This window comes from Canis lupus, chromosome 2, assembly GCF_048164855.1.
Source record: "Canis lupus baileyi chromosome 2, mCanLup2.hap1, whole genome shotgun sequence".
NCBI classification, from domain to species: Eukaryota; Metazoa; Chordata; class Mammalia; order Carnivora; family Canidae; genus Canis; species Canis lupus.
Genome location: NC_132839.1, coordinates 5,031,175 through 5,056,125, shown reverse-complemented (window position 1 = coordinate 5,056,125; position 24,951 = coordinate 5,031,175). Strand labels below are relative to the sequence as shown.

General features: G+C 37.0%; 1 protein-coding gene across 1 annotated transcript in view; it reads right to left on the bottom strand.

Moving 5' to 3' along the window:
* FBXL17 (F-box and leucine rich repeat protein 17) overlaps positions 1 to 24,951 on the bottom strand; it is a 495,361-nt gene that overhangs the window by 139,175 nt on the left and 331,235 nt on the right. The window contains 1 exon segment of the mRNA XM_072788417.1: positions 17,806 to 17,882. Coding sequence (XP_072644518.1) covers positions 17,806 to 17,882 — 77 coding nt within the window.

Sequence of the window (24,951 nt, the reverse complement as noted above, 5' to 3'; positions counted from 1 at the left end):
CTATGGGACACTACAGAGCAGTAAAAGGGATGAAAGCCTGAGACACGCCACAATGTACATCAACATGATGCTAACTGGAGGCACATGGAGGATACCCCACCTTGTATGATTCTACTTATGTGAGAGATGTTCAGACGAGGCAACTCCACGTAGACAGAAAGTAGAATGCCAGCTGCCTGGGATTAACAATGCAAATAGGGATCATTAAGTCTTTACAAGAGGATCTTACTGAGGGTAGAAATATTCTAAAACTGGATTTTGGATAGCTGTATAATTCTGTTAATTTACTAAAATAATTTAATTGTGTACTTAAAATGCACTTACATAGTTTATGACAAATAAAATTCTTTTTTAAAAAGAAAATGAAAAAAAAAGAAAACGAAAAAATTAAGGACCCCCAAATGAAGGAAGAATGTCACAATCACCTTGGGGAGGTTCGTTAACCTTGGTAGCTGAGCTTAATGGCCATGTAGGACTGAGTGGGGAAAGCTATCTCCTCTAAGAATTGAAGCCCTAGACTATCCCTCACATAAATATGGACTGTGAATTACCCTTTTTTCTTCTTGGAAACCCCTACTCAAGAAATAAACTAAAAAACTAATTTGTCCAAACTGTTAGTGCCCCAGAGTGCCTAGTGGATGGAAGCAAGCACAGATCTTTGGAGGCACATCCATTTAACCCAAGTCCGACTGGAGTTCTACAGATGAAGCTCACAGGACTGCACAACTAAAACACAATACAATACAAAACCAAAACAAGAATGAACCCTAGAGGACTTCAGATTTTAGATTACATCATAAATTTAATGTCTATTAAAACTGAGAAATAAAAAGGGAAATTGAAAACATGAATAAGAAGACTATATAAAAATGAATTTCTAAAAATTAAAACAATGATTGCCAAAATTCAAAATGCAACAGCTTAAAGAGTAAATTAGAAAGAGCTGAAGGAAAAATTAATTAACTGGAAGGCAGATATGAAGATAGCATCCTTCATAACACAGGGATGGATAATATAAAAGAGATTAACAGACAAGAAAGTCTAATATGTGATTAACTAAATTAACTAAATATCCAGAAGAAAAGCATAGAGATAATGGAGGAAAGGCAATGTTTGAGAACATAATAATTGAAACTTGCCACAAACTGATTAAAGAACTGAGTCTCAGATTTAGGATGTTCTGCAAATTCTAAGCATGACAAATAAAAAGAAATATTTAAGTAGAGCTATCAGAGAAAAACTGCAGAACACTAAAAAAAAAAATAAATAAAAAGATATGACCAGCAGTCCAAAGAAAAAACAAATCACTAACAAAGGAATGATGCTTGCTAGTTCTCTCACTACAGTAGAAGCCAAAAGACAGTGGAGCAATATCTTCAAAATATTGAAAGGAAGGGGCGCCTGGGTGGCTCAGTTGGTTAAACATCTGCCTTCAACTCAGATCATCATCCCAAATTCTGGGATTGAGCCCCGCATCTGGGCTCCCTGCACAGTGGAAAGCCTGCCTCTCCCTCTCTCTCTCTCTGCCCCTCCCGCTGCCTATGTTCTCTCTCTAATAAATAAATAAAATCTTTTAAAAAATACTGAAAGAAAATAACTGTAATTTTTAATATTGTGTACATAGCTAAATATCATTCAAGAACTGGGTAAACCAAAATTGTAATCTTATGTTTTTAAAATATTTCTGCATAAAATCCCCATGCATTTTGCTTCACAAACACAACTTTCTCCATTCTTCAATAAACTGACAAATAGCCTTATCCTACATAATCTGAACTATTAGGTAAGGAATTATATATATATATATATATATATATATATATATTTTAATTTATATAAGAAGTTAATAAGGAACATTTATGAGATCAGTACACCAAAGAAATAATGATTTACTTGAATAATAAACATATTTGCTACCTCCTTTCCAATTCTGAGGAAAGGCAGGCCTGATTGGTCTCACAAAAAAGCCTGTGGTTGGAAGATGGGGGAACCAGGTGATTTTGTGGGAGAATCAGGCCTCCAGCTGGGGAAAGAGGACAGGTTGGTTCTGGTTCTGGAGCTGCGGTAAACTGAACCTCAGTTTCCTCTTCTCCAAAAAGTAGGGACTTCAAAGAAATCAACATTTTCTGATGGCTCCTAGAGCTTTCAAGCCTGATCATCTTTTAGCCCAATCCTATGGGATGAAATTTCTGTCTTCCATAATCTCAGAACCTGTAATAAAGCTAGCGGGAAATACTCGTAGATGGAACTTGAAGCACATTATATAACACATTTTTGCAGTATTTTCCCACTAATCATTGTATTACCTAGAAGTTTCCAATCTTGACGCCTCATCCTCCAGCCCCAGGAGATTTAATAATAGAAACACCTGCTTTAAAAGATGTTTACAAAACTGACAGCTTTTCCTCCAAGAACACTGTGCTGGTGAGGGGATACTAGGTGCCAGTTTACAGGTCTTCCCAACAGTAGCCAAGTAAATTGCTATAGCGGCTAATTTCCAATGACTTTGTTTTCCTGTTTACTTGTGTCATTTTGGGACCAGACTGAGATATTAGGTGTAAGCAACAGTCTTAGTGATTTTGCTGCCTGGTGTTAGCTAGGCTTTCTCCCTCATCCAAAAACAAAATGGAAATCTAAAAGTGCTTGTACCACAGCTAAGTCTGGACTGTGTGTAAGGTTTCAGAGTCCCCAGTGAGGCCAGGCCCAGCTGGTCCAAGGGTAAGATCAGAGGGGTACAGAAACAGCAGTGCCATCCTGTCAAGTGGCTTACTCCTTTCTTTTTTTTTTTTTTTTAAGATTTTATTTATTTATTTATGAGAGACACACACACAGGTGGGGGGGAGGGAGAGGGAGAGGCAGAGACACAGAGGAGAAGCAGGCTCCATGCAGGGAGCCCGATGCGGGACTTGATCCTGGGACTCTAGGATCATGCCCTGGGCCAAAGGCAGGCGCCAAACCACTGAACCACCCAGGAATCCCTGGCTTACTCCTTTCATATCAATTTTAGGGGTAAAGTGTCTGTTTCTTTAAAAACAAAAACAAAAAACTAGTGCTGGGCAGAGAAAGCAGGAAATATGCTAGATATCTGCCCTCTAATAAATATGAAATAATGTTAAAATTAAGGTCAAATCTAAAGCTGATTAAAGATCCTACGGTGGGTAAAGAGCTAACAAACTTCCCACTTTCTGGATGAGAAGCTGACCTTCGGTTAACTTCCTAGATCTGTTCCCTTTAAAATAGTGCATTAGCCATGTTACTAGACCTTGCTTACAGTGACGATGATCGCTAATTGGTAGGTCACATCTGTGTAGTTTAAGGGAAGTACACACATCTGATGGGGACACCACTGCTCTGGACTCCTTCAGTGCAGTCACGCTCCTAACTAACCGTGTAACTTTCAGGGAGACTAGATGCCATGCCTACTGATCATTCCATGAGATCTCAATATTAGTTCTTGGGGGTTTGATGTTTCTAGGCCAGGGCAGCACCCGCAGTCATGCTAAGTGGATCTCAACTCCTTGCACTTGAGCCTCATCTGGCAGTAAAAGAAAAATGCCTCCTTGACTGCTGGGTGAGCTGTGGCACGGACTGCTGCAAGGTCTCCTACAGGAAAGGACTGCTTGACACTACCCTCTGGCAAAGCCGAGGTTCCCATCCTCCTCATTCTGCACAGACTGTGCCAATGGTGGCCTATGATGGCTTAATGTCTCAATGTTTAGTTGCACGTTGTAAGATCCCATGGCGGGCAAAGCATCTACAATGGTTAATCTTTAGTGCTTCTTATGCGTCAGGACTACAACCCAGAACAGAGAGCTAAAGTCATGAACAAATTGATTTTAATAACATTTTAATTAGCTCCTTCATTCAAGAATTTTTAGAAGGTTCATTGTAGCTGTTCTGTGATAAACAGACTGTAAAGTAAGAAGGCAAATAGGAAGTACAACTAAGTGGCCAGTACAGTTATCAGTGGAGCTGGCTCTATTTGAGATATATTTCAAGGGTAGAGCTGACCTGGCTCATTAATGGATGTGACGAGAGGTATGAAGAGAAGTGAGGCATCAGGGACATCTAGGTTTCGGCTGGAATAACGAGGTGAATAGTGATGCCATTTACTGAGCCAGAGAAGACCAGCAGTGGTTCTAAAGAAGCGACAGAAATGGGGGTGAAGAATAAACAGCCCTCTACTCTGCATTTAGATTAACCCACTGGAAAGTAAGTGCTTACATTTGGCCATGTGGGGAAATGATGCTTTGAGCAAAGTGATAATACGGACCCAGTTGTATCATCGGCATTACATCCTTAATTCCTTTTACAGGACGTGGGGATGAATAAAGAAGAAAAGGTAGGAAAGGCAAAACACAGCTTTAAGTGTGCAGCACGTCATGTGTTAAATTGAAACAACCCCAAAGTTCAACTTCCTTCACTGTTCAAGGAGAAAATCCTTCACTATGTACTTCAGGATAAAGGATTTGCAACTATATGGTGCTTGAGAAATATGCTATTGCTGTAATTTAACTCACTGTATGTGGGCTTCAAGATGCACAGTGGCATTCCAAACCAACTTTTAAAGAAAATTGCATGGAATTTTCAAGACATCAGGAGCGTTCTTTAAAGTTATGCAGAAAAAACGGATTTTTGATAGTTATGAATTACATTTAGTGCTGCCAGATTGCAGGGAACACTCATTTTGCCTCAGTATGGTTAGAATTACTGTTGACAAAGTTTTAATTTAAATTTTTAAGGATTTAAATGGAAGAATATAGGTCACTGAATTTTCATTCATTGTATAAGTATTACTAGTGGCAGAAAGCAAGCTTTGTTAGTGCGGGTCCAATTTTGGCCCTGGAGTCCATCCTTTCTGTAGTAGTTGGGAATTGAGTATGTGTTAGCGAGAATAATTTGGCTCTCAGTCAGTCAATCAGTGGACTGAACACGCACAGTTAGAAACCTGCCTGGCACAGAACAGAAGCTCAGTTCAGAAATATTAAATGCATTTGTGAGACAGACTCGAGTCCACACAAATTATATATTACAATCACAAGCTGGAAGGGATTCGTTCTTTCCTAGCAGGTTGTAGATTTAGATAGATTTGTAATAGTCAGAAAATACCCTACACAGCCCCAAAGTCTAATTCTACAATTTTTCAACTGGTTTCCTAAAGTTGAAAAACAGAGGTAAATATTTGTAGAGCCCACTGCATGTAAAAAATGCTTTCAAGAGCCTTGCCATATCCAGGAAACCATAAGAAATTATAGTAGGTGTCTAATTTAAATGCTGTATCTTAAAATAACAACTATAAAAGTATATGCTGTATAGACTATTAAAAATAAAGGCCACTTCCTTGAATAGAAATTTAAAAATTGTATTTTTTTTTATAAATCTCAAAGAGTAGAGTAAGTTTCACATCAACAATCTAGCAAAAGGATGAAGTACGCGCTACACGAGAAAAAGCAGCATATTGTAGAAAGGCACAGCCTTTTGTGCCTTTGTGTGTGTAGACGAGAGGGTCTTTCTTCGGGTTTATGCTGTTTGGTATCCTATTGCCCTCATGGGCCCCCAGCTCTAGAAGTCCGTGTTTTCCTCCACAGAATGATGAATATGATGGATGACACTGACACGTATAGCACAGACTCAGGTGCATTCCCTAAATTTGCTCTAGTTCCAAAATATTGAAGCAAATGAGCATGACAGGAATTTGGGGGGGGGGGAGGATATGTATATGGGGAAGAGGTGACTGGTTTTCATAATAACACATTTCACAAGCACATAAATAATTAATGATAGTATACTGGTGAATACCACATACCAAAAGCCGTGACAACAAAGAACCCACAAATTATGTGCAAATTTCAACAGGCTCGCTAAACTCACCCCTCCTGCTGCTGCTCAAGAAAATTTTACCAGAATCCAAGTGAGTGAAAAGAAGAAATTACTGAATTTGTTCTAATTTATAATCTTCAAAAGTAAATCACTTCCAAGCCTTGAATGCAAGGTGTGCTGTAATGGCAAAGTTGAAAGCTAATGCTTTAAATGATTTCATGCAATTTCTTATGTAAACCAGAGCAGAAGGTATGATTCTCAGAAAAAGCCAAGTACATTTGCCTCAACATAAAATAGGACTGATTGAATTTCAAAGTCTTCGTTTATTTTGTAGAGCTGAAATGTTAAGTTCCTTATTGCTGTTCAAAATTGGCTTGAATCGTATGCTATTATATATGTGTAATTATAAGATATATATTATTCTCATTCATTTAAAAGAAGTTGTTGGTTACTATAAGATATACGTGATTTAAAATTCCAAATACATTCTCCGCAAGTACATTCACAAAGTGTCATTCTGGATGATTTCAGCTTGGTCATGAGCTGCTTCACACACGACTATCTTGTCCTCAGTACACCAGAGAAGAATCTCTGGACTTCAAATCTCCAAAACTGACTTTCCAAAGCAGACTTCAGAGAGATTCTCAAACAGACAGAGGGCAGGGAAGGGGCTGGAGCCTATGAGGGTATTATTGTGATTTTCAATCTAAAAGAACAGAAGAATCCTTTACGAGAGGAAATAAAATATCTTCAAAGAAAAACTGCTTTCTTGGAGAAGCTCCTATACATGTATGTGTGGAAAGAGATAGTAGGAAGGAAAAAAATGGAAAATTTCATCTAAGGAAGAGATAGAGATGATTAAAAATCATCACTCAATCATTAAACGGTACTTAGCTAGTTTTCTATGTAATTTTTTTCTGCTTCTAAGAATTACTTACCATATAAAAATATCATGGCAAGCAAATTTTACATTATATCAGTATGAAGGTAGTTCACTTTGAAAGGCCATATATATAGAGAGATAATTCCCTGAAGATAGACAGAATGTTCTTTTGTTTACTTCTCATTTCTAATTTGTAAAATCTCCTTTTCTCTGCCTACACTCAGTCATTCTTAATGAAAGACAAATTGCTTTCAGGTATTTGGCACACACTGCACACAGACACACATAGGCTGGATCAGCCACGTCAACTCAACACAATTGTTTGAAAAGTTGAAAAGTTCAAACTATTTATTTAATGTCAGGCAGATAAACCCAAGAAAAGGAACACATTTGACAGATAAATTTTAGGTGATTCAATCTTATAAGCCCAAGGAAATGTATGAGGATAAGGGTTAAAATGAATAGTTTTAATATATAAGTTGAAAGTACATTTGATTTACCAAATTAGGAAATTAACAAAACTACCTTTTTTTTTTTTTGCCTCAGGAGAAAGTTCCATTTAGTATCTATCTAAGGTGAAATCAATCATCAAGAGAATCTGTTTGATTCTCTTACTGCCAAAGATAAAGACAGAAGCACTAACCCCTTATTTCACAGATAATAAAAGCATGTTTGCTGGATTTGATGAGCATGGGAAGGTTGGCACCTTCTACCCCAAGAACAGTGACCATCTATACGAAGGAAATCCATCAGTTTTCTACTCTTGAGCAGGTCATGGACTGACAGATGTAGTTCTTATCTATACACTGAAGGAGAAGTTGAACCACAGCAGTGTCAACTGCTGGTCATTCCAGTAAGCGACAAAATCAATTTAGTGAGAGTACCACAAGCACTTTAAATGCAAAATGTATTTTTCACTGTAGGACAAGAAAGTCTGAAAGCCCCTGAATGAGATTACATAAGACCATACAGTTTGAATAGTTTTCTATTTATTCCCAAATGGACCCAAGAGGTCTACTTTTAGCCCTTGCTTAAAACAAATGCAGACCATCTGAGACAAAATCAGAAGGAACTCTCCAAAAAGTTGATGGAGTCGCTGAAATGTAAAACTACTTTTCCCTCCTAAGTCCCACCTTTAACTTCTCCAAAAGCAGGACTTGCAGGTAAGATTTAAGATTTAGAGAGTGTTGGATATAAGGAACTAAGAGTTTCTAGTGTGTGGGAAATCCCTAAATGAGGGTGCTTTAAAGCTCAAGGGATGGTATCGCAGAGTTGTAATGGGAGGACTGGATTTGTGATGAAATACAGAATAAGTTTTAAGCTGGAGGAATGAATAAGAGACAGGGAATACAGTGATGGAAGATTCAGAGTGCAGCAGATTTTAAAGGAGGAAATTTTCTAAATTAAAATAAAAGGAAAAAAAGCTGAACTCACTCAAAGAACCAGAGTTATTTAGAAAAGTAGCTGATGCCATGTCTCCAGTGCGAAACGTGCAAAGCGAGCCTGCTGTGTCTCGACATGATCATTCTATAACAAAAGCACACAGGAACCAACTTGAAGAAGCTTCCGTTACGAAAGATAGGACAAATTGAGGATCAGTATGGAAATGACTGCAGTGGATTGCTGAGTTTATAATGATAATTCAACAACAATAACTCTTCACTGGTCACCTCTGGAAGAAGATGGAAACGTAATTAATATTTCGAAAACTGGTAAATACAGAGAAAAAAATCCTGTGTTATTCTTCCCTTTCCTTTATAAATTGAACTCAGGTAAACCACAAAGTCAATAACAGAAAATTGCTCTTAGTGTAAGTCCTCCTAATAAACCAAAGGAGAAAAACCTTCTATAAAGCTCAATCCTATCAGTGTTAGTGGACATAACGATGTGTCTAGTGACAGTAAAATCAATTTATCTTAATGTTCAATTTGTATTTTATTGTAAGTGTTATTATCAGTTTCTAAGGGGAAACTAAATGTTTTTGTTTTGTTTTGTTTCAAAATAAATTAGATGTCGAGTATCTTAAATAGGCTAACTAGCCAGCAAATAATGAAAAGGATTTAGTGAAACATCAGCTGGGGAGGACAGGATCATTTCAGAGAGAAGGTATAAAACCCTAAGAGAACACTTGTAAGCACAGGAGATGTGTTTTGGTGCTTTAGAAGGAAGAGATGCAGCTCTTGGGTTTTCCTCCCTTTCTGCTCCTATTTTTCATGCTATCTCAGAAAATGAGGTGCTCTAAAATTAAAGAGCATAGAGGAGGTAGAGAGGACAGTCATGTGGAAGACAGAGATTCCATTCCGACTCTTCAGAGAACATTACTGGAAGAGGCTCTCCTTAAGGGAAGGAGGGTAATGGGCACCTGAGACAGGTGATGACACTCAGGAACTTCTGAGCTCAGGTTCAGGGAAGATGAATGTAAAGAAGAGAACAGCTGCTGATGCTCTGGAGAATGGCACAGCTGCATGTCTCTACAAATATCTGTACTTTCGGGATCCCCGGGTGGCGCAGCGGTTTGGCGCCTGCCTTTGGCCCAGGGCGCGATCCTGGAGACCCGGGATCGAATCCCACGTCGGGCTCCCGGTGCATGGAGCCTGCTTCTCCCTCTGCCTGTGTCTCTGCCTCTCTCTCTCTGTGACTATCATAAATAAATAAAAATTAAAAAAAAAAACTGCTATGACCTTATATCATTTAAGGTCGGCTAAAATTGCTTTTAAAGGACTGCTTCAATGAAGAAATGATTTCTATATGCAAAGCAAAGACATTTGAGGAGTTACATGCACACAATCCAGTAAATGATTTAGAGTAGGAGACTCGAGCTCCAGCTTTGCTAATGAATGAAACCCGTCTGGGCTCAACTTTCTCCTCTATTAAAAAAAAAAAAAAAAAAAAAGCAATAATATTTCTGCTTCCTTCATCAATTTGGGGAAAATTTTAGAAAGGAGATGTAAGATGATTTTTTTTACTCATGAAGAATTGTATACACTTTTGAAATGATTAAGAAAATATTTGTTGAATACATGAATACACATTGAACATCAATGAGAGTCTCTACCTTCCGGCTAGAGAACGTTTAATCACAGCATGCAACTGGTATTTGGTGTCGGCATAACAAAGTTACAGTGAATAAGCACATTAAACCTATTAAGTTCTATAACTATACAATTAGATCCTAAGGGGCGGCTGCTTTGTGACACTGTATGTTTATACACAGATGGACAAACGTGGTGGCACAGGGCTCAGTTATATTCTCTAAGCTCTGACAACTGGGAAAATCTAACAAAGCTTTCTAATAATAAATGCTTTTAAGCACATCACTGCCCTATAAGTGATTATGCAAGAGACTACCTAATATTGAACCCATACCAGAGATCACTACTCAAACTGTGTGTACCTGAGCCCTTCCAGGGTTCAGTTACTACATCTGTAGGCCTAAATACTAATAGCACTATCTAAAGTGGGGTGGTAAAGGGATTAAATAAATAATATCCACAGAAAACACCAAAAAAAGTGTTAACTATCATTATGATTATGGTCATGAAAGTTTACATTTGGTTCCTTTCAATTGAACTGGATACTTGATTAGTTAGAACTCAAAGTAGTGTTTCCTTTTATATATGTTAAGTGAAGTTGTTACCATGGGAATGGTGAATAAGACAGGAAAAGTTGAGCTGAAAGTTGGAACTTACCCTGAATTTTCAACTAGAATATTTTCATAAGGTTTCTTCAAAATTTGCCCGTGTGTGCACGTAATCACTTTGGATGATTTCTGTTCTTTCTTTAGATTAACCAACGCATACAAACTCATCCATTCAGACACCTGTTCTTGCTCTGAGCCTTTCCTAGGGCTGTACTACCTCAAATGCCCTTCCTTCTCATCTCTGTCCTCCCATGCCTCTTCCACCACAGATACCTCTCCAGTGATTTCAAAAGCTGATGATCTGTGCTCCTGAACCCCTATACCTTATAGGGCCTTTTTTTAAATTTGACCTCATCGTATTGCTTAGTATGTTAGAAAACTTTTCACTGCTCCTATCTTTCTTTTCAACTTTCTATCCATCTCCGTATTCGCCACAGCACCCAGCCAGCACTTACACAGTAAACATCTGCTGAATGAAATAAAACACAAAACCAGTCCAGAATACATTGCAGGACTAGAAAGGAATTTAAACATCACGTAGGTGACTTCCTTACTCGATGCTTCCATCTTTGCACATCCTCCTAATGAGACTATCCCAGCTTGAATAGTTCTTTCCAAAACTCTTAAAAAATTAATCTCTATACCCAATGTGGTACTTGAACTCACAACTCTGAGGTAGCAAAAGTAGAATGCTCCACAAGCTGAGCCAGCCAGGTGCCCCTCAGCTTGAATAATTCTTGTAATAGAGAACTCACTACTACTCAAGACATCTATCTTCAAGAAGTTTTAACATTAGGAAATGGTTTCTCATGTAGTATCTAGGATTACTGCAATTATCTTGGTGTTCACTGCAGTCCCCTTAGATCTATTCATCACTGATAATAATCAATAATAATTCTATTTATAATACAGCATAGTACAAGGAAAACAAATGCTTGGTCTGCATACTCAAGGAGACAAAGCAATGAGGGTTAAAGATGAAAGCTCTGAAAAATGACTGTGATTTGGGACAAATTTCTTTTACAAGATTAATGTGAAAAACAACTAAGTATAATTAAAATTAAACACTACATTTTAGAAATGCTAAAAGCAATTGAGGAAAGTTGGAAACTTAATATTTCAGTTAATTCAGTTAAATATAGAAATTTTGTATTTACTTATTTAAAAAATTAATAATTTAGAGCAATAACATATGCATTTAGAGGTATAAGAAAGTTTAGAAGCAAGCAAAAAAAAAATGGTTCCTTTGTCTTTTAAATGTAGGTTAAAGGTTTCTTAATTAAAAAACAAACTAACAAACTCCATTATATATAAAAACTAGAGTTGGCCTTTGAATTGGTTATGGGAGTATTTACTTGAAAAAAAATGTCTTTAAGTCCTTCTCAAAAGATTTGGCAAGCCACAGTGATAAGCGTTATTATTGTTCAGCCTTTTATTTCAGGGTTATGGAGCTGTAGTCTTAGGATGACCTAGGAACTGAGGAAGAAAGTCAACAATTTCTTTGCTGTTAAGCAAAGAAAAGCATTTAGAAAAAGTTACAATTAAATATCAAATTTTTGTTGAAAAATTATGACCACTACTGAGAAGAAAAAGAAATATATAACATTTGCTTAGTACAACAGTAGGCATATCAATCTAGTAGTGAGGAACTCCAGGAATAAAAATAGAGAATTAGAAGTGAAAAGAAATAAACTTTTAAGATGGACGTATAATATAACAAGGGAAATTTGCAACAATAGAAGATTTAGCAATTTAGTACTATTTTGTTAGAAACAATAAAAGCTATATTTAAATGATAGAATGGAAAGAAAGCATGAATAATCAACAGTAAACAATAAGACATTCTTTTTGACTTGCAAATGTATTTTCTAAAGTTCTTCTCTGTCACTTTACAACTCTCAGAGTTATTCCTGCTGACAAAAGGCCTTGAATTGTACCTGGCAATCTTGAAACAGTTTGAAATACACTTTGAAAATGAAACCTAACTCTGGGAAACGATCAAGGAGTGGTGGAAAGGGAGGTGGGCAAGGGGTTGGGGTGACTGGGTGATGGGCACTGAGGGGGGCACTTGACGGGATGAGCACTGGGTGTTATGCTCTATGTTGGCAAATCGAACTCCAATAAAAAAAAAAAATACCAAAAAAAAAAAAAAAAGAAAGAAAGAATATGAAACAAAATGTGAAAGGAAAAACCAGGAATTTAATTTTAAACGCAACATCACTTTATGTAATGCAGACCTAATAATATGAAACATAACATAAAAAAAAGAGCAAAATTATTTTTGGCATAAGACTTTCTTCTTGAGTAATTTATCAGTATTGGTTTGATAAGAAAAGACGAAGCCCACTCTGACAACTAGCGTGATCCAGGATGCTTGTTAGGGTTTCCTTTTGTTTCTTGGGCGTGCTTACTTATTTTGATAATGCATCCCGGGATCCCAATTTGAATTAACTAACAGCCGGAGAGATGTGGGGGGCCAAGAAGAGGCAGGGAAGGTACAACCTATAAATCTTGGAATAACGTTAGAAGGTCAGCAAGGCTGAGGTGAGGCATGGGTTACACCACAGCAAAGATTAATGTCAGCGAGCCACTCCCTGCAATTCTTCTTGTCTGGAAGAAGGAGATGAATATTCTTTTTTTTTTTTTAAAGCAGGTTCGCCTTGTCCTCTCAATCCCATCAGAATGAAAGCTCCAGGAATATAGAGACCTGACATGTCTTGCATCTAGAACAGAAGCCAGCACACAGTAGGTGCGGAATCCACCTGCTGACAGAGCTGTTGTGCGGCACACCAGCTGAAATGATGCCCCACTGACGACCATGGCAGCGGTGACCTCCTGGACTTGGGAGACCTTTCGCTCAGGGCAATCCGAAAGTCTCTGCGGCGAGCCTTGAGGTTAGGTTTAAAAGTCCCAAATGAGGCAGAAGAGCGATGGCAAGCGGACTAAGGGGCAACCAAAGACTGCCCTAGAAGAGTAGGTCTGGGCCTGTGGAGTGACAGAGGAGTGGGGGAGCGGCGCAGGGTGAGTCTGTGGGTGGGCAGCAACCTTGCGGGCCCCAAGTATCTATGTCAGTAGTTAAGGGTTTACAGTCTTCTGTAATTAAAGTTTATTTAACAACTTGAGAGGGAAAGCCAAAGATACCCTCTAGAGTATATTTCTAGGGCCTTCAGGGGTGCTGATGTTAAAGGAAATGTGATAACAACCCAGAAAGAAACCTGGGTCCTTTTTACAACTGCTCCCTGACACGGGTAAAACTCACCATGGAGACCCTGGCGGAGGCAAGAGCTTTACCCCCCCCCCCCTTCATTACGCCTCATGCCCTGGGCCACGCAGCCCAACGTGGACTGGCTCTGACCCCCACAGCCTTCAAGGATACATGCTGCTTTCTACGCCTGGTCTTCCTTTCACTCCCAAGGATACAGTTCTCCAGGAGAGAACTTTCGACAGAAAAGTGTTTGAGGGTAAGCAGCAAGGGGGGCTGAAAACTGTTAGCTGACTATTCTAGGAACAAAAAAGCATAAGGGGAGTGAAGAGAAAATTATCCAGACGAAAAGGAGAAAAAGATAAGGAGGACACACCTAAGATAGGGAGGCTGCATCCTTCCCTCTCTTCCCAAGGAACAAGTCAACGAGACAAGTTCATACTGATATAGGCCAAACTTCTAGATCATGAGTCCCACAGACAGAAAAGCCGCCCTTGGAGGAGGCGGCGGAGGAGGCAGAGAGCTGATGCTTCTTCAGAGAAAGATGATGATTTTATTATTTTAAGAACTGACACTTAATGAGTACCCACTACGCCACGGGGCATGACGCAGATGTTTTAAATTCATATTCACTACCTTTTATGGTACATTTTATCATGTGCTTAACAGATGACAAAACTAGGAGGTGAAGTCGCTTGCTCAAGGTCATGAAGAAAAGGGGCAAAGCTGGGTTCTAAGCTAACTCTTAAGTTTGAGTTCTTGCCTACAATACTGCCTACGTAACATATATTAGTTCAGTGATAGAAGAGTGACAATATTAGATTTCTCTTCGGGGAGCAATTTCCCAAGACTGTATTTTCCATTTAGCTGTGCCTGAATTATTGATTTGTTTATAATTGCCATCCTTTACCATAAAGATCTATGTTCAATTTGGGGAATAAGAAGGCCTATTAGAATGATAGTTTTCTTCATGACAACTATATCATATATCAATTAAAATGAACATAACTTCATAACAGCCTGGCCAGGTGTTGCTAAGTACTATAAAACCACATTCAACATCTGTGAGAATCTTGACAAAAATTACAAATGATACGCCAGGCAAGCTGCTGTTTCTGAATCGATGCATTCTGCGAAAAAATTGCCAAATCTCCGTATGCTATCCTGAAAGCATGTGCAAACACAGCACCATGGAGGGAGGAGGTGAGGAGAAGACTGACTAGCTCAAATAGAAGTAAAGCAAGAGGGAGCAGAAATATGTTGTCGTCTCTTAAAGGATGGAACTCCCCCAGTATCAGGTGGATATCAAATTCTACGATTTTTAAGTAGTCTCAATAATCTAAAAGTTCTATAGAATATATCTCTGCTTATCCAGTTAAAGAAGAAAACAGGTCTGTTTTTCCACCTTAAAATGTATAATTAACACAGGGCAAGAGATCACAGCCAGCCTCCCCTGGTGGAGCAGTTACCTCCAATAACAGGCTGTTTCTCTGGTTACAATGAATAATCCTTTTTGCTGTCTTTTTTGACAAAAATTATTCATGTGTTATTGGCATGTTACCAGGGAAAAGAGCTGAGCGGAGCTGAGCTGAACTTTCAGTGATTTGTTTTAATTTTATAATCAAATAACAATTATACTCCGATCTCATAAACTACCGACCTTTACCCCTCTCCTCAATTTTGCCCTAACGTTTTGAAAAACAGAATCAATAGATGAACACTGGCTTTCTATGAACCCTTTGAATACCTAAAACCTTTGAAAGATGGAAGAGAGATGAGGTGAGGCAGAGAGAGCTTAAAGCTGAAGTGACTAAGGTACCAGAAAAATCGTGATAAGATTTCTCATCACCATGTCAGGAAGTCCTCTAATGTCTACTTCTGGCCCTTTCAAATGAACTGGATCAGTTGTTCTCAACTTTGGCTGATGTAGTACCATTTAGGTAGGTTTTACCAAACCATTGCCTGGGTCCCACCTTACAGAAATTCTGATTTAATTAGTTTTGATTAAGACTCAGGCATTAGGGGATCCCTGGGTGGCGCAGCGGTTTGGCGCCTGCCTTTGGCCCAGGGCGCGATCCTGGAGACCCGGGATCGAATCCCACGTCGGGCTCCCGGTGCATGGAGCCTGCTTCTCCCTCTGCCTGTGTCTCTGCCTCTCTCTCTCTCTCTCTGTGACTGTCATGAATAAATAAATAAAATCTTTAAAAAAAAAAAAAAAAAAAAAAGACTCAGGCATTAGTATGCTTTAGAAACTCCCCAGGTGACCCTAATGTACAGAGATCCACCAACCTAAGTAATTCAGAAATATAAATAAGTGTAAACCATATTGGCAAGGTTTTAACAATGTTTTTGCCTTACCAGGAGAAGATCCTAAAATTTCTAAACACCAAACACAATAATATCAAAAACCAACAGCAATAAATAATAAGCACTGACAACAGCAACAACAAAAACTACCTCAAAAACCTATGAAAGGAAAGAGGGTAGAAGAATTTTGTATAAAATTTTTTCTCGGTCCCCCTCCTAGGGGAAAGCAACATTTACCGATGCTAATCATTAGACCTTGTGCCAGGTACGTAAGTATGACACCAGGCATGAATTCCCCATTTTACAAACAAGGAAACTGAGCCTCAGAGATGTAGGAACTTCCCTATGCCCAAAGAACGGATAAAGACACAGACTGAACATGATCCCAGATGTATCTCAAGTCCAAAGCTTTTTCTCTTCTCTACATCTTCTGGAACATTTCTTTGCACTTGCTAATATCTTAACAGGTGCTGGGACAGAGTGTAATTTTAGCAACATTTTAGCAACATTTTCCACTGTGGGACCTTGAAGAATTCATTCCAAAGAACTTAATCTGTAGCTCTCCTGGCAATCTGACGATGGCACTGAATAGATAAAGCGGGGAAATATATAAAATAAGTTTGGAGGGACAGATAGAGACGAATGGTAAAGGAACCTGAATGCCAAGGAAAGAGCCTGGAATGAATGAATGTATTAGCTAATTAATAAATCCATGTGTATTGAGTATATGCCCTGGGTTGGGCAGAGAATGCTCTAAGGGCTAGACAACACAGAGGTAGTAAAAGTTTTAGAATTACTGTATCTTAGTGGCGATCTACTATGCCAAACCAGAAAACAAACTATAAGAAAAGGAAAACATCAAAACATTCCTTTTGCATGGTATAAGTAGGAAAAAACCTCAACCACCCAGAAATATTATGAATAAATCCACATAAGGCTCATTTATCATTCTAAAAAATAAACTGAAAAGAAATTAGCATTATTTTAAGCCAAATTTTTAATGTTATTTTTTTATTACAGCTATAGTAGAATTTTTCTAAAGGCTGAATTTAGTAGCTGCCAAAATACAACTCTTCCACCTAGGACAGATGGTCAGTATGACATCCTAGGATTGGAGTCATTTATTAGCATATGTCAGAGTTAACAATAAAGAAACTTAATGAATTATTAGTTGCCCTCGAGGTAGAAAGCATAGTCTCAAATTTAAACAAATTTTTAAAAAATCAGAAAAGGGAAAAGAAAACCAATTCAGTCTCCCATAAAGCCAAATACCTGGTTAAAACTCTATATTTAGAGTAAATACATGAATTAATAAGTAAAAGCTGACCAAAAAAGGAAAGACTAGGTTGTTTTCCTTTTATCACTCCAACAGGATGATTTCATCCTTTCCACTTTTTTTTTAATAAAACTTGCTTTTCTTCACTTTAAAGCAATATTGAAAATTAAGATAATTTAAAATCTTGCATACAAATGTATATCCCTCACTTCCTACATATCTAAACCTGGAAGTTTCCAATGCTTTAAAAAATGTAAAGCATTAAGTAGTGTGCCATTTGGAATGTCAGCAGGGAATGTATCTGACATGATACATTAAGCAAATTAGCTCAAGTAATAACTTTAGTTATAGTTATAATATCAAATATTAATTGTCCCGATATTTGTGTTCATTGTATAGCTTTTTTAACCATACTGTTTAATCCTACGTGAGTGTGTGTATGCGCACAAAAGTGTGTGATTGCATGTGGTGACAAATGGATAATGTACGCATGTTCATTTTACTCTGGGTCCTAGTCTCAGGATTTCTTAATTTCTTCTGGAATGATCAGAGATAGCACAAATAAAGACAAATAGCCTCTATGAGATAACAGCTCTTGATTTCTCTTAAAAAGTTTTCAAAGATTTTGTAACTTTTTAAATTCTAGAAAAGGATTAGGACAATGACTCTTTACATACCATAATCTGTGATTTTACAGGACACCAAATACAGCTCTTTCAGGTTTTGTCCTTCCTTTGCAATGACCTCCACACACCTAAAACACACACACAAAAAAGTGGTGAGTTACACTAATGCATTTCAAGTTAAATTAGCAAGAGTTTGGCCATGACTATAACAGGAAGAGGTCAGCGTTTGATGAATGCCATAGCTCTCTTCTTTCAACAAACTTCTTTCAAGGTGTTTCAGGAAGAAGTATTATATTCCCTGCTCCAAACTCAAGTGCTCTAATACCTAAGTGGCTTTAATTAAATGCATCTATGACTAGTGTATATTTTAAAACCAAAGTGATGAAAAAGTGGTACTGCTTTAAGAGTAACGTCACTTTTAGTAGACTAGTCAACGTAGACTATATAATGACCATGTCACTTATATAATAAAATAAAAAAATCACAAGGAAACTAGAATCTAGATGGTTGGTCATTATAGGTGGACAATAATATTGCTCATGGTTCAGTTATTAAAGACAGAGTTTGATAACACTAAAATACACATTTTTGTATATTTTATTCAATATAAACCAGAAATATTTTTAAAAATCTTACAGTGATTATAGATGAAAGAAAAAATCGGCACACATAAGAACTTTAAGATTTTTTAACTTTAAAATGTTTAATTCTTAATATTTTAAATGAATGGTTGCATAGATACGTAAATATAGATGTAGATATATAAGATTTAAAGTCTTTTCTGGTTTCATTTAAGTTAAAAGGTTTTTGAATGGTGCACTCAGATTTAATGGCCATAGCAGAACATGTAGTATAGAACTGAATGAACTTTAAAAATAATGATTAACAACGCCATTCATTTTGTGGCTCAGTGTCCTATAAGATCAGAAAAACCTGTACAGTCATACTGACACATTGGAATATGCATCCTTCAATGTAGTCGCTGTTTTAATCTTTATAAATAACAGTTAAGTAAAAGGGTAAAAGCAAAAAGAGTCATTAACCTTTTCTAGGAAGTAGAGATCAAGTAATTTGATACCTGTGTGTATAATCCATCAAAAAATTACTGAGTATCCATCTCTGTCTTGCAGATATTTTATTTGCTGTCTGGCTTATTTGTAGGAATCTTCATAAAATGTCAGAAAATTTTATACAATTTTACTTCACATAATTCATTACTGAAGGTTAAATTAGTTATGAAGAAGACATATTTTTTCCTTTAAAATATTTTTATAGAATATTGTTTTAATGGGATGATAAACATTTCAAAGTTCCTTAGAATAACTGAATAAGCATTCTTTTTTTGGCTATTTTTTAAAAAAGATTTATGACAAAACTGGAGAAGTTTTTCCGTGGCTACAATAGAAAACTTAAAACAGCAGTACAATGCAATTACCATTGATACAACTTATCATGAAGGGGAAATTTTAAACCTAATTCCATATCATTTACCTTAATGTAATATTTGAATAAACTCATAAGAAAGGAAGGACAAAAGCAGATAAGACATTACAGGCAACAACTATTTTTTATTTATGACTTTAAAAATGATTTTTCACATGCTCAGGATAAAAATAAAGACCCTAGTTGATTACAAAATCCTAAAAAAAAAAAAAAAAAAAAAAAAAGGTCTGGCTACTTTGTCATATCAAAGAAACATGTTGCAGTCTTCCTCTAGCCCCACCAGAGGTTGACACATGCAGTATTCTTTAGGACTGCCACAGTCCTTTAGGACTTAAGTAAGTCAGTACAGAAATAATGTTTGTGTCGTTTATTTTGTTCTCACGTTCTTTCCAAATAGTCTGAAATGCCTGATTTTACATTTGATTGTGAAAAAAACTACACAAATGCAATATTCTATCTGCATTCCTACTTCTTGTAGACTACAAGCACACAGGAACATTAAAGACACACAGAGCCCACTACAAAGAGCAAATAACACAAATTGATTTCACTGTAAAAGCCAGATCAAATACTATTTCATAGGCAACAAGAACCAGTATTCATATAAAATAAGATAATCAATCACCAGATGAAAATTCTCTAAAAACTGATGAAACGCCATGAGCATCAGGTTTCCTTCATGTGTGTCAGAGGGAAGTTTTTACGAACAGATATTGTAAGTAAATTTAGCTTATTCAAAAGGCAAGAGCCAAGAGGTAACATATGATTAAGAAATAAGCAGTGAATATCTGTTAGAAAAAAAAAGAGAAAAGAAATATAAGAGAAAAGCACTTTGCTTTTACAAAGAATCATCTAGGATTTTTGCTGTTTTTAAAAAGTCCAGTTGCATAAGATTTTCCAAATAGTCTTAATTATCCTGTAATCACAGCCAGTGTGCTACACGTTAACGCACAACACAGAATTATTCCTTGAATAAAAATTCATGGAGGAAAAAACATTCCTTGGAAGACTTGTAGCAAAAGTTAATTTTTTAAAATGTAAATATCACATCATTCCAAGAACTGATATTTGAAGAGAGAAAGAAACCTCAAGTTCTGTGAATCTGGACTGAAATTCTTAACATAATAATAATATTACACGAAATTGAATGGTTCAAATAAATAGCTAAAATAGCTATTGTTTTGAGAATTGAAAGTGGAAATGGTTTGTGCTGTCCTGTTACTGTAAATTGATGGAAAGGGAACCTCACACCAATTGGCTAGTGCCTGAAACCTGGTGATTAGTTCAGGTCTACTTTCCAGGCAACCTGCAGAGACCCACATGGTGACTAACCTTTCCTCCTGAAACTCTGAGAGTCCATTATAGTATGTATTTACAGGAAGTACATGAACATCACCTAGTCTATGGACTGCATTTACTCTAAATAATTCTTCCCTGTTTTAAAAGGATCTTGGCTCTAGTCATGACCTTTAGCATATTAACATCAGAGCACTTCCCAGTTCGCAGTATACTAGGTATGCAGGCAACAAAACAAGATGGTAAAGCTTATTGAAACTTTTTAACTATAGGTACTTATGTAAAGGTATTTTTTAAATGGTACCAATAAAATAGAGAAATGTTTGTAAAGTGACAATCTTTAAGAAGGAGAGTGAGAGGGGAGCCTGGGTGGCTCAGTGAGTTAAGTGTCTGACTCTTGATCCTGGCTCAGGTCTTGATCTCACAGTCATGAGTTTGAGACCTGCACTGGGCTCTACACTGGGTGTGCAGCTTACTTTGAGAAAGAGAAAGAGAAAGAGAAAGAGAAAGAGAAAGAGAAAGAGAAAGAGAAAAGGAGGGAAGAGAGAGAGAGAGAGAGAGAAAGAAAGAAAGAAAGAAAGAAAGAAAGAAAGAAAGAAAGAAAGAAAGAAAGAAAGAAAGAAAAGAAAAGAAAGGAAGGAAGGAAGGAAGGAAGGAAAGAAGGAAGGAAGGAAGGAAGGAAGGAAGGAAGGAAGGAAGGAAGGAAGGAAGGAAGAAAGAAAGAAAGAAAGAAAGAAAGAAAGAAAGAAAGAAAGAAAGAAAGAAAGAAAGAAAAAAAGGAAGAGTGAGAGTGAAAGGCCACATGTAAAATCTTTGTTTCTCCATCCTCTCTCCTATTCACAGGTAACGCATAGGAGAATATCCATTAACTTCAATGATAAATTAGACTTTTGTCATGACAAGCCATGAGTCTCTAAACTCAGAATCTAGAATTCATATTTTCCCCACTCTTCACCCTACCTGTTCCCGCCATCCCTAAGGATAAACCTCAGAATATCATATGACTGACATCCTCTATGGGTCAGTACATTCAAAGATTTTTCATTTCATGCATGACAACATAAAGAATTCTAAAACTTGGGAAAAGAACTATATCCTTAGGGAAAGTAACAATCTGTAAGATTCTTAAGGTGAAACTAATAATGGGAAAATGGCACAGTGGAAAACTGCAGAATATCAAATATTCTTAGAATAGTCCGTGAACGTCAAACACAAGCCTACTAAACTATTTTCCCAAATTCTGAGAAATAAAGTGAGATGTATCTTAACAAGAAGGAATAAAAAATAAAAAATCTGGAGAAATCCACTCCATTCTTAACCTCCGCGGAACCACAGAACCACCTACCTCCTTTGAAACCCCATATTCTCATTCTCTATAGCATGAGGGCCTATATGAAGAGTTTCTCCTAATCAAATATCCTAGGTTCAATATATTTTAGTTTATTCTGAATTGCCTCCTCTCAAATTATTTGCTTTCTTTTTATGATTTGACAGGGTTCCAAAGGGGGGTAAAATTGCTGCTAAGAGAGAGAGAGAGAGAGAGAGAGAGAGAGTGTGTGCTCATGGGGCCCAGGGGGGAGAGAGAGGGGCTACAGAGGGAATTAATTATTTATTAATTTATTGGCTTATTTATGAGAGGGAGTGGGGAGGGACAGAGGGAGAGGGAGAGACAGAATCTTAAGCAGGCTCTGTGCGCAGTGCAGAGCCTGAGGCAGGCTAAATCTCACAACCCTGAGATAATGGCCTGAGCTGAAATCAAGAGTCGGTTGCTTAACCGACTGAGCCACCCAGGTGCTCTTGAAGAAATTTTTTAAAATCGCAACCACTGTAAATTCTTGAGTAACAGCTGTTGAGTGTGTATGATGTGTGTGTACACATACATATATACATATAAACTCTCCTAGAATCCCAAAAAGCAAGAAAATCTGCTCCAAAGTATCGAAAGCATCCCGAATTATGATTTGTATTAACACAATGTTATGCTCACTTGCTTTTGATAATCTTCTAAAATGCACCTGAAATATCTGATGAAATCTGAAAAGCAACAGAAAGGTTACTTTTGTCAGCTATATAGGAATTTTTTTTAAGACCAGAAGGCATTTACTTAGTTTCAGTAGAGGGAAAATCTGTCTCCTTAGCAATAGATTCCTAATCACCTGATTTATGTGAAGGGTAAAGGTTAATGAATTAAGCTGTGTAAGCTTCAAAACTATCAAAGGAATTCAAAAGATCCTTGAATTATGGAAAACAATGGCCCATTCTACATACATACCAAATTTTTATGTTTTTTGTCTCCTACTCAAAAGCTGGAACATGGCATTAGTGACAATTGAAAAGAACTAATGAGGAAATATGACTACATTGCTTGCGAGAGGAGTGTCCTAGGAGACCTTGTTACTGTTTGTGATGTGCTTCAAACCCAAAAGAAGCTAATTGGAGCTGCCAGACACTGGTTTGCAAATCTCACTTTAAAGGACAGGCTCAATCACCTTAGAGGTGTGGAAAGAAATGTCCCCATTAGAGATGCATTAGTATGGGCTTGGTGAATTTCTAAATAAACTTTAGGATGCTCTTTCCTAAGTCACTTTTATATTTGAATAATAGATATATCTTCAAGCAGAGGGAAAATGCAATAAGACAAAAACAACCCCACAGATTTAGAACAAAAACTATGAAAAGGGCTGCAAAGTAATTGGCAAATAAGTACAACGGGGACCTAGATACATTCAAGACTGAATAAACATGTAGATCAAACCTTAAAACTCCTGAAATGCAAACACACTGTAAAAGTGATCTATCGGGGGGTTTAAGGAATAGAACTTCATTTTCATCATTTCTTGAAACTAAACAAGCGAATAAGCCACCCTATGTTATACAGCTTATAAATGGATAAAAGCATAAGAAGCTGCAAGTCACAGACACATACAAATGAAAAAAGAATAAAAAGGATTTACACGATCTAAAGAGAGCAACAAGGGAGCAAACTTAGTCCAATGCTGTGCCACGAGCGCTCATCCTGACTTCAGGTCATTTAAGTGATAGCAGAGGTCACCAAAACACAATTTGGCATCATATAGAAAGAATAATGATATTTGATTGATTTTTCTAAATCCTCAAATTGAGTTTTACTGAAGAATAATCCGATCCCAGTGTAGCAAATGAATTGGCATGATTTACAGGTATATCCTGCTTTTAGAAGATGTCCTATATAAAAACTTTCTATCTACACAAAAAAAGATATTTATAGGTAAACATGTGCAAGACGAATCAATTTAATAATCTATTAATAATGGTACATTTCCCCTTATTACAGGTGACTATAATTTCATCTATAAGCATTATGTTTATAGTTATTTTTTTTAGTAATATGACACCTTAACCTCACAGAAAGAATATGTAGTAGTTATTGCTGTCTTTAGCTTAAACAACTGCCCATAATGACAAATGAAAGACAAAAGGCATCAAAATGATATGCTGTGTGCTCTTTGTATTTTATGATACACTTTCTTGTAAACATTCTTCTATTCTATCCCATTAACAACACAGTACCAGATATATACACAAGTCAATTTTTCACAGAAAAAAATATTCTCATAGAAGAGATGTTCACTGCAAGAGAGATTTAAAAAAAAAAAAAAAAGGTTGACTTGTGGTGAAAATGCTAAAGCATTTGCTCAAAGCATGTTCTTAATATACCACTGGGGCAAAGACTAGCAGTGACATGCAAAATGTCACCAGCGCCACCAGTTAACAACAGTTATCTTGGGACACTCATTAAGTTCTCACTTACCAAATGTTATTCTCCAGAAAGCCAATATCTGATTAGTGAATCTAAGATTAATTTAGGCATTTGCTACTTAAAAACAGTGGGGAACTGATACCCATTTTGTCACACAGAGATAGTGAAAGTTTACAAAATGAGAATAGTATTTTTTTTTCCTAAATGAGACTTAACTACAATAAGTGGCCTATAAATTGAAATGTTACAGAAACTTAAGTTCTACAGGTTTGCACCTTTGCCAACAGAGGTGTCACATCTTTGAGGAAGGCAGAGCAGATGCTGTCATTGCTAATTCGTTGTGGACCACCCTTCCCCTAAGTGTCTCTAACATCAGGTAGGGTTCCCAACTGGAGGGTAAGTAGAAGTCAGCCCTGAAAAACGGAGTAATACAACAGCAAAATAATATTTTCCGATATATTTAGGAAGGACCACTACAAACCAGCTCTTACAGAAATACTTTTGTTTCTTCATTTAGTAATACATGTTTTAATTTCATTCAAATGTTTCATATAGTATTTTAATCATGTTTTTCAGATAGAATGAAGCCCGCACTATTTTAAAAATGCACATCTTCTTTAAGCTACTAGAAACAATATGGTTAAAGCCCCTTCCAAAGTCGGGGGGTGGGGGTGGGGGATTAAACTTGTGATAAACTTGGCTTTGGCTTTAATATTTCA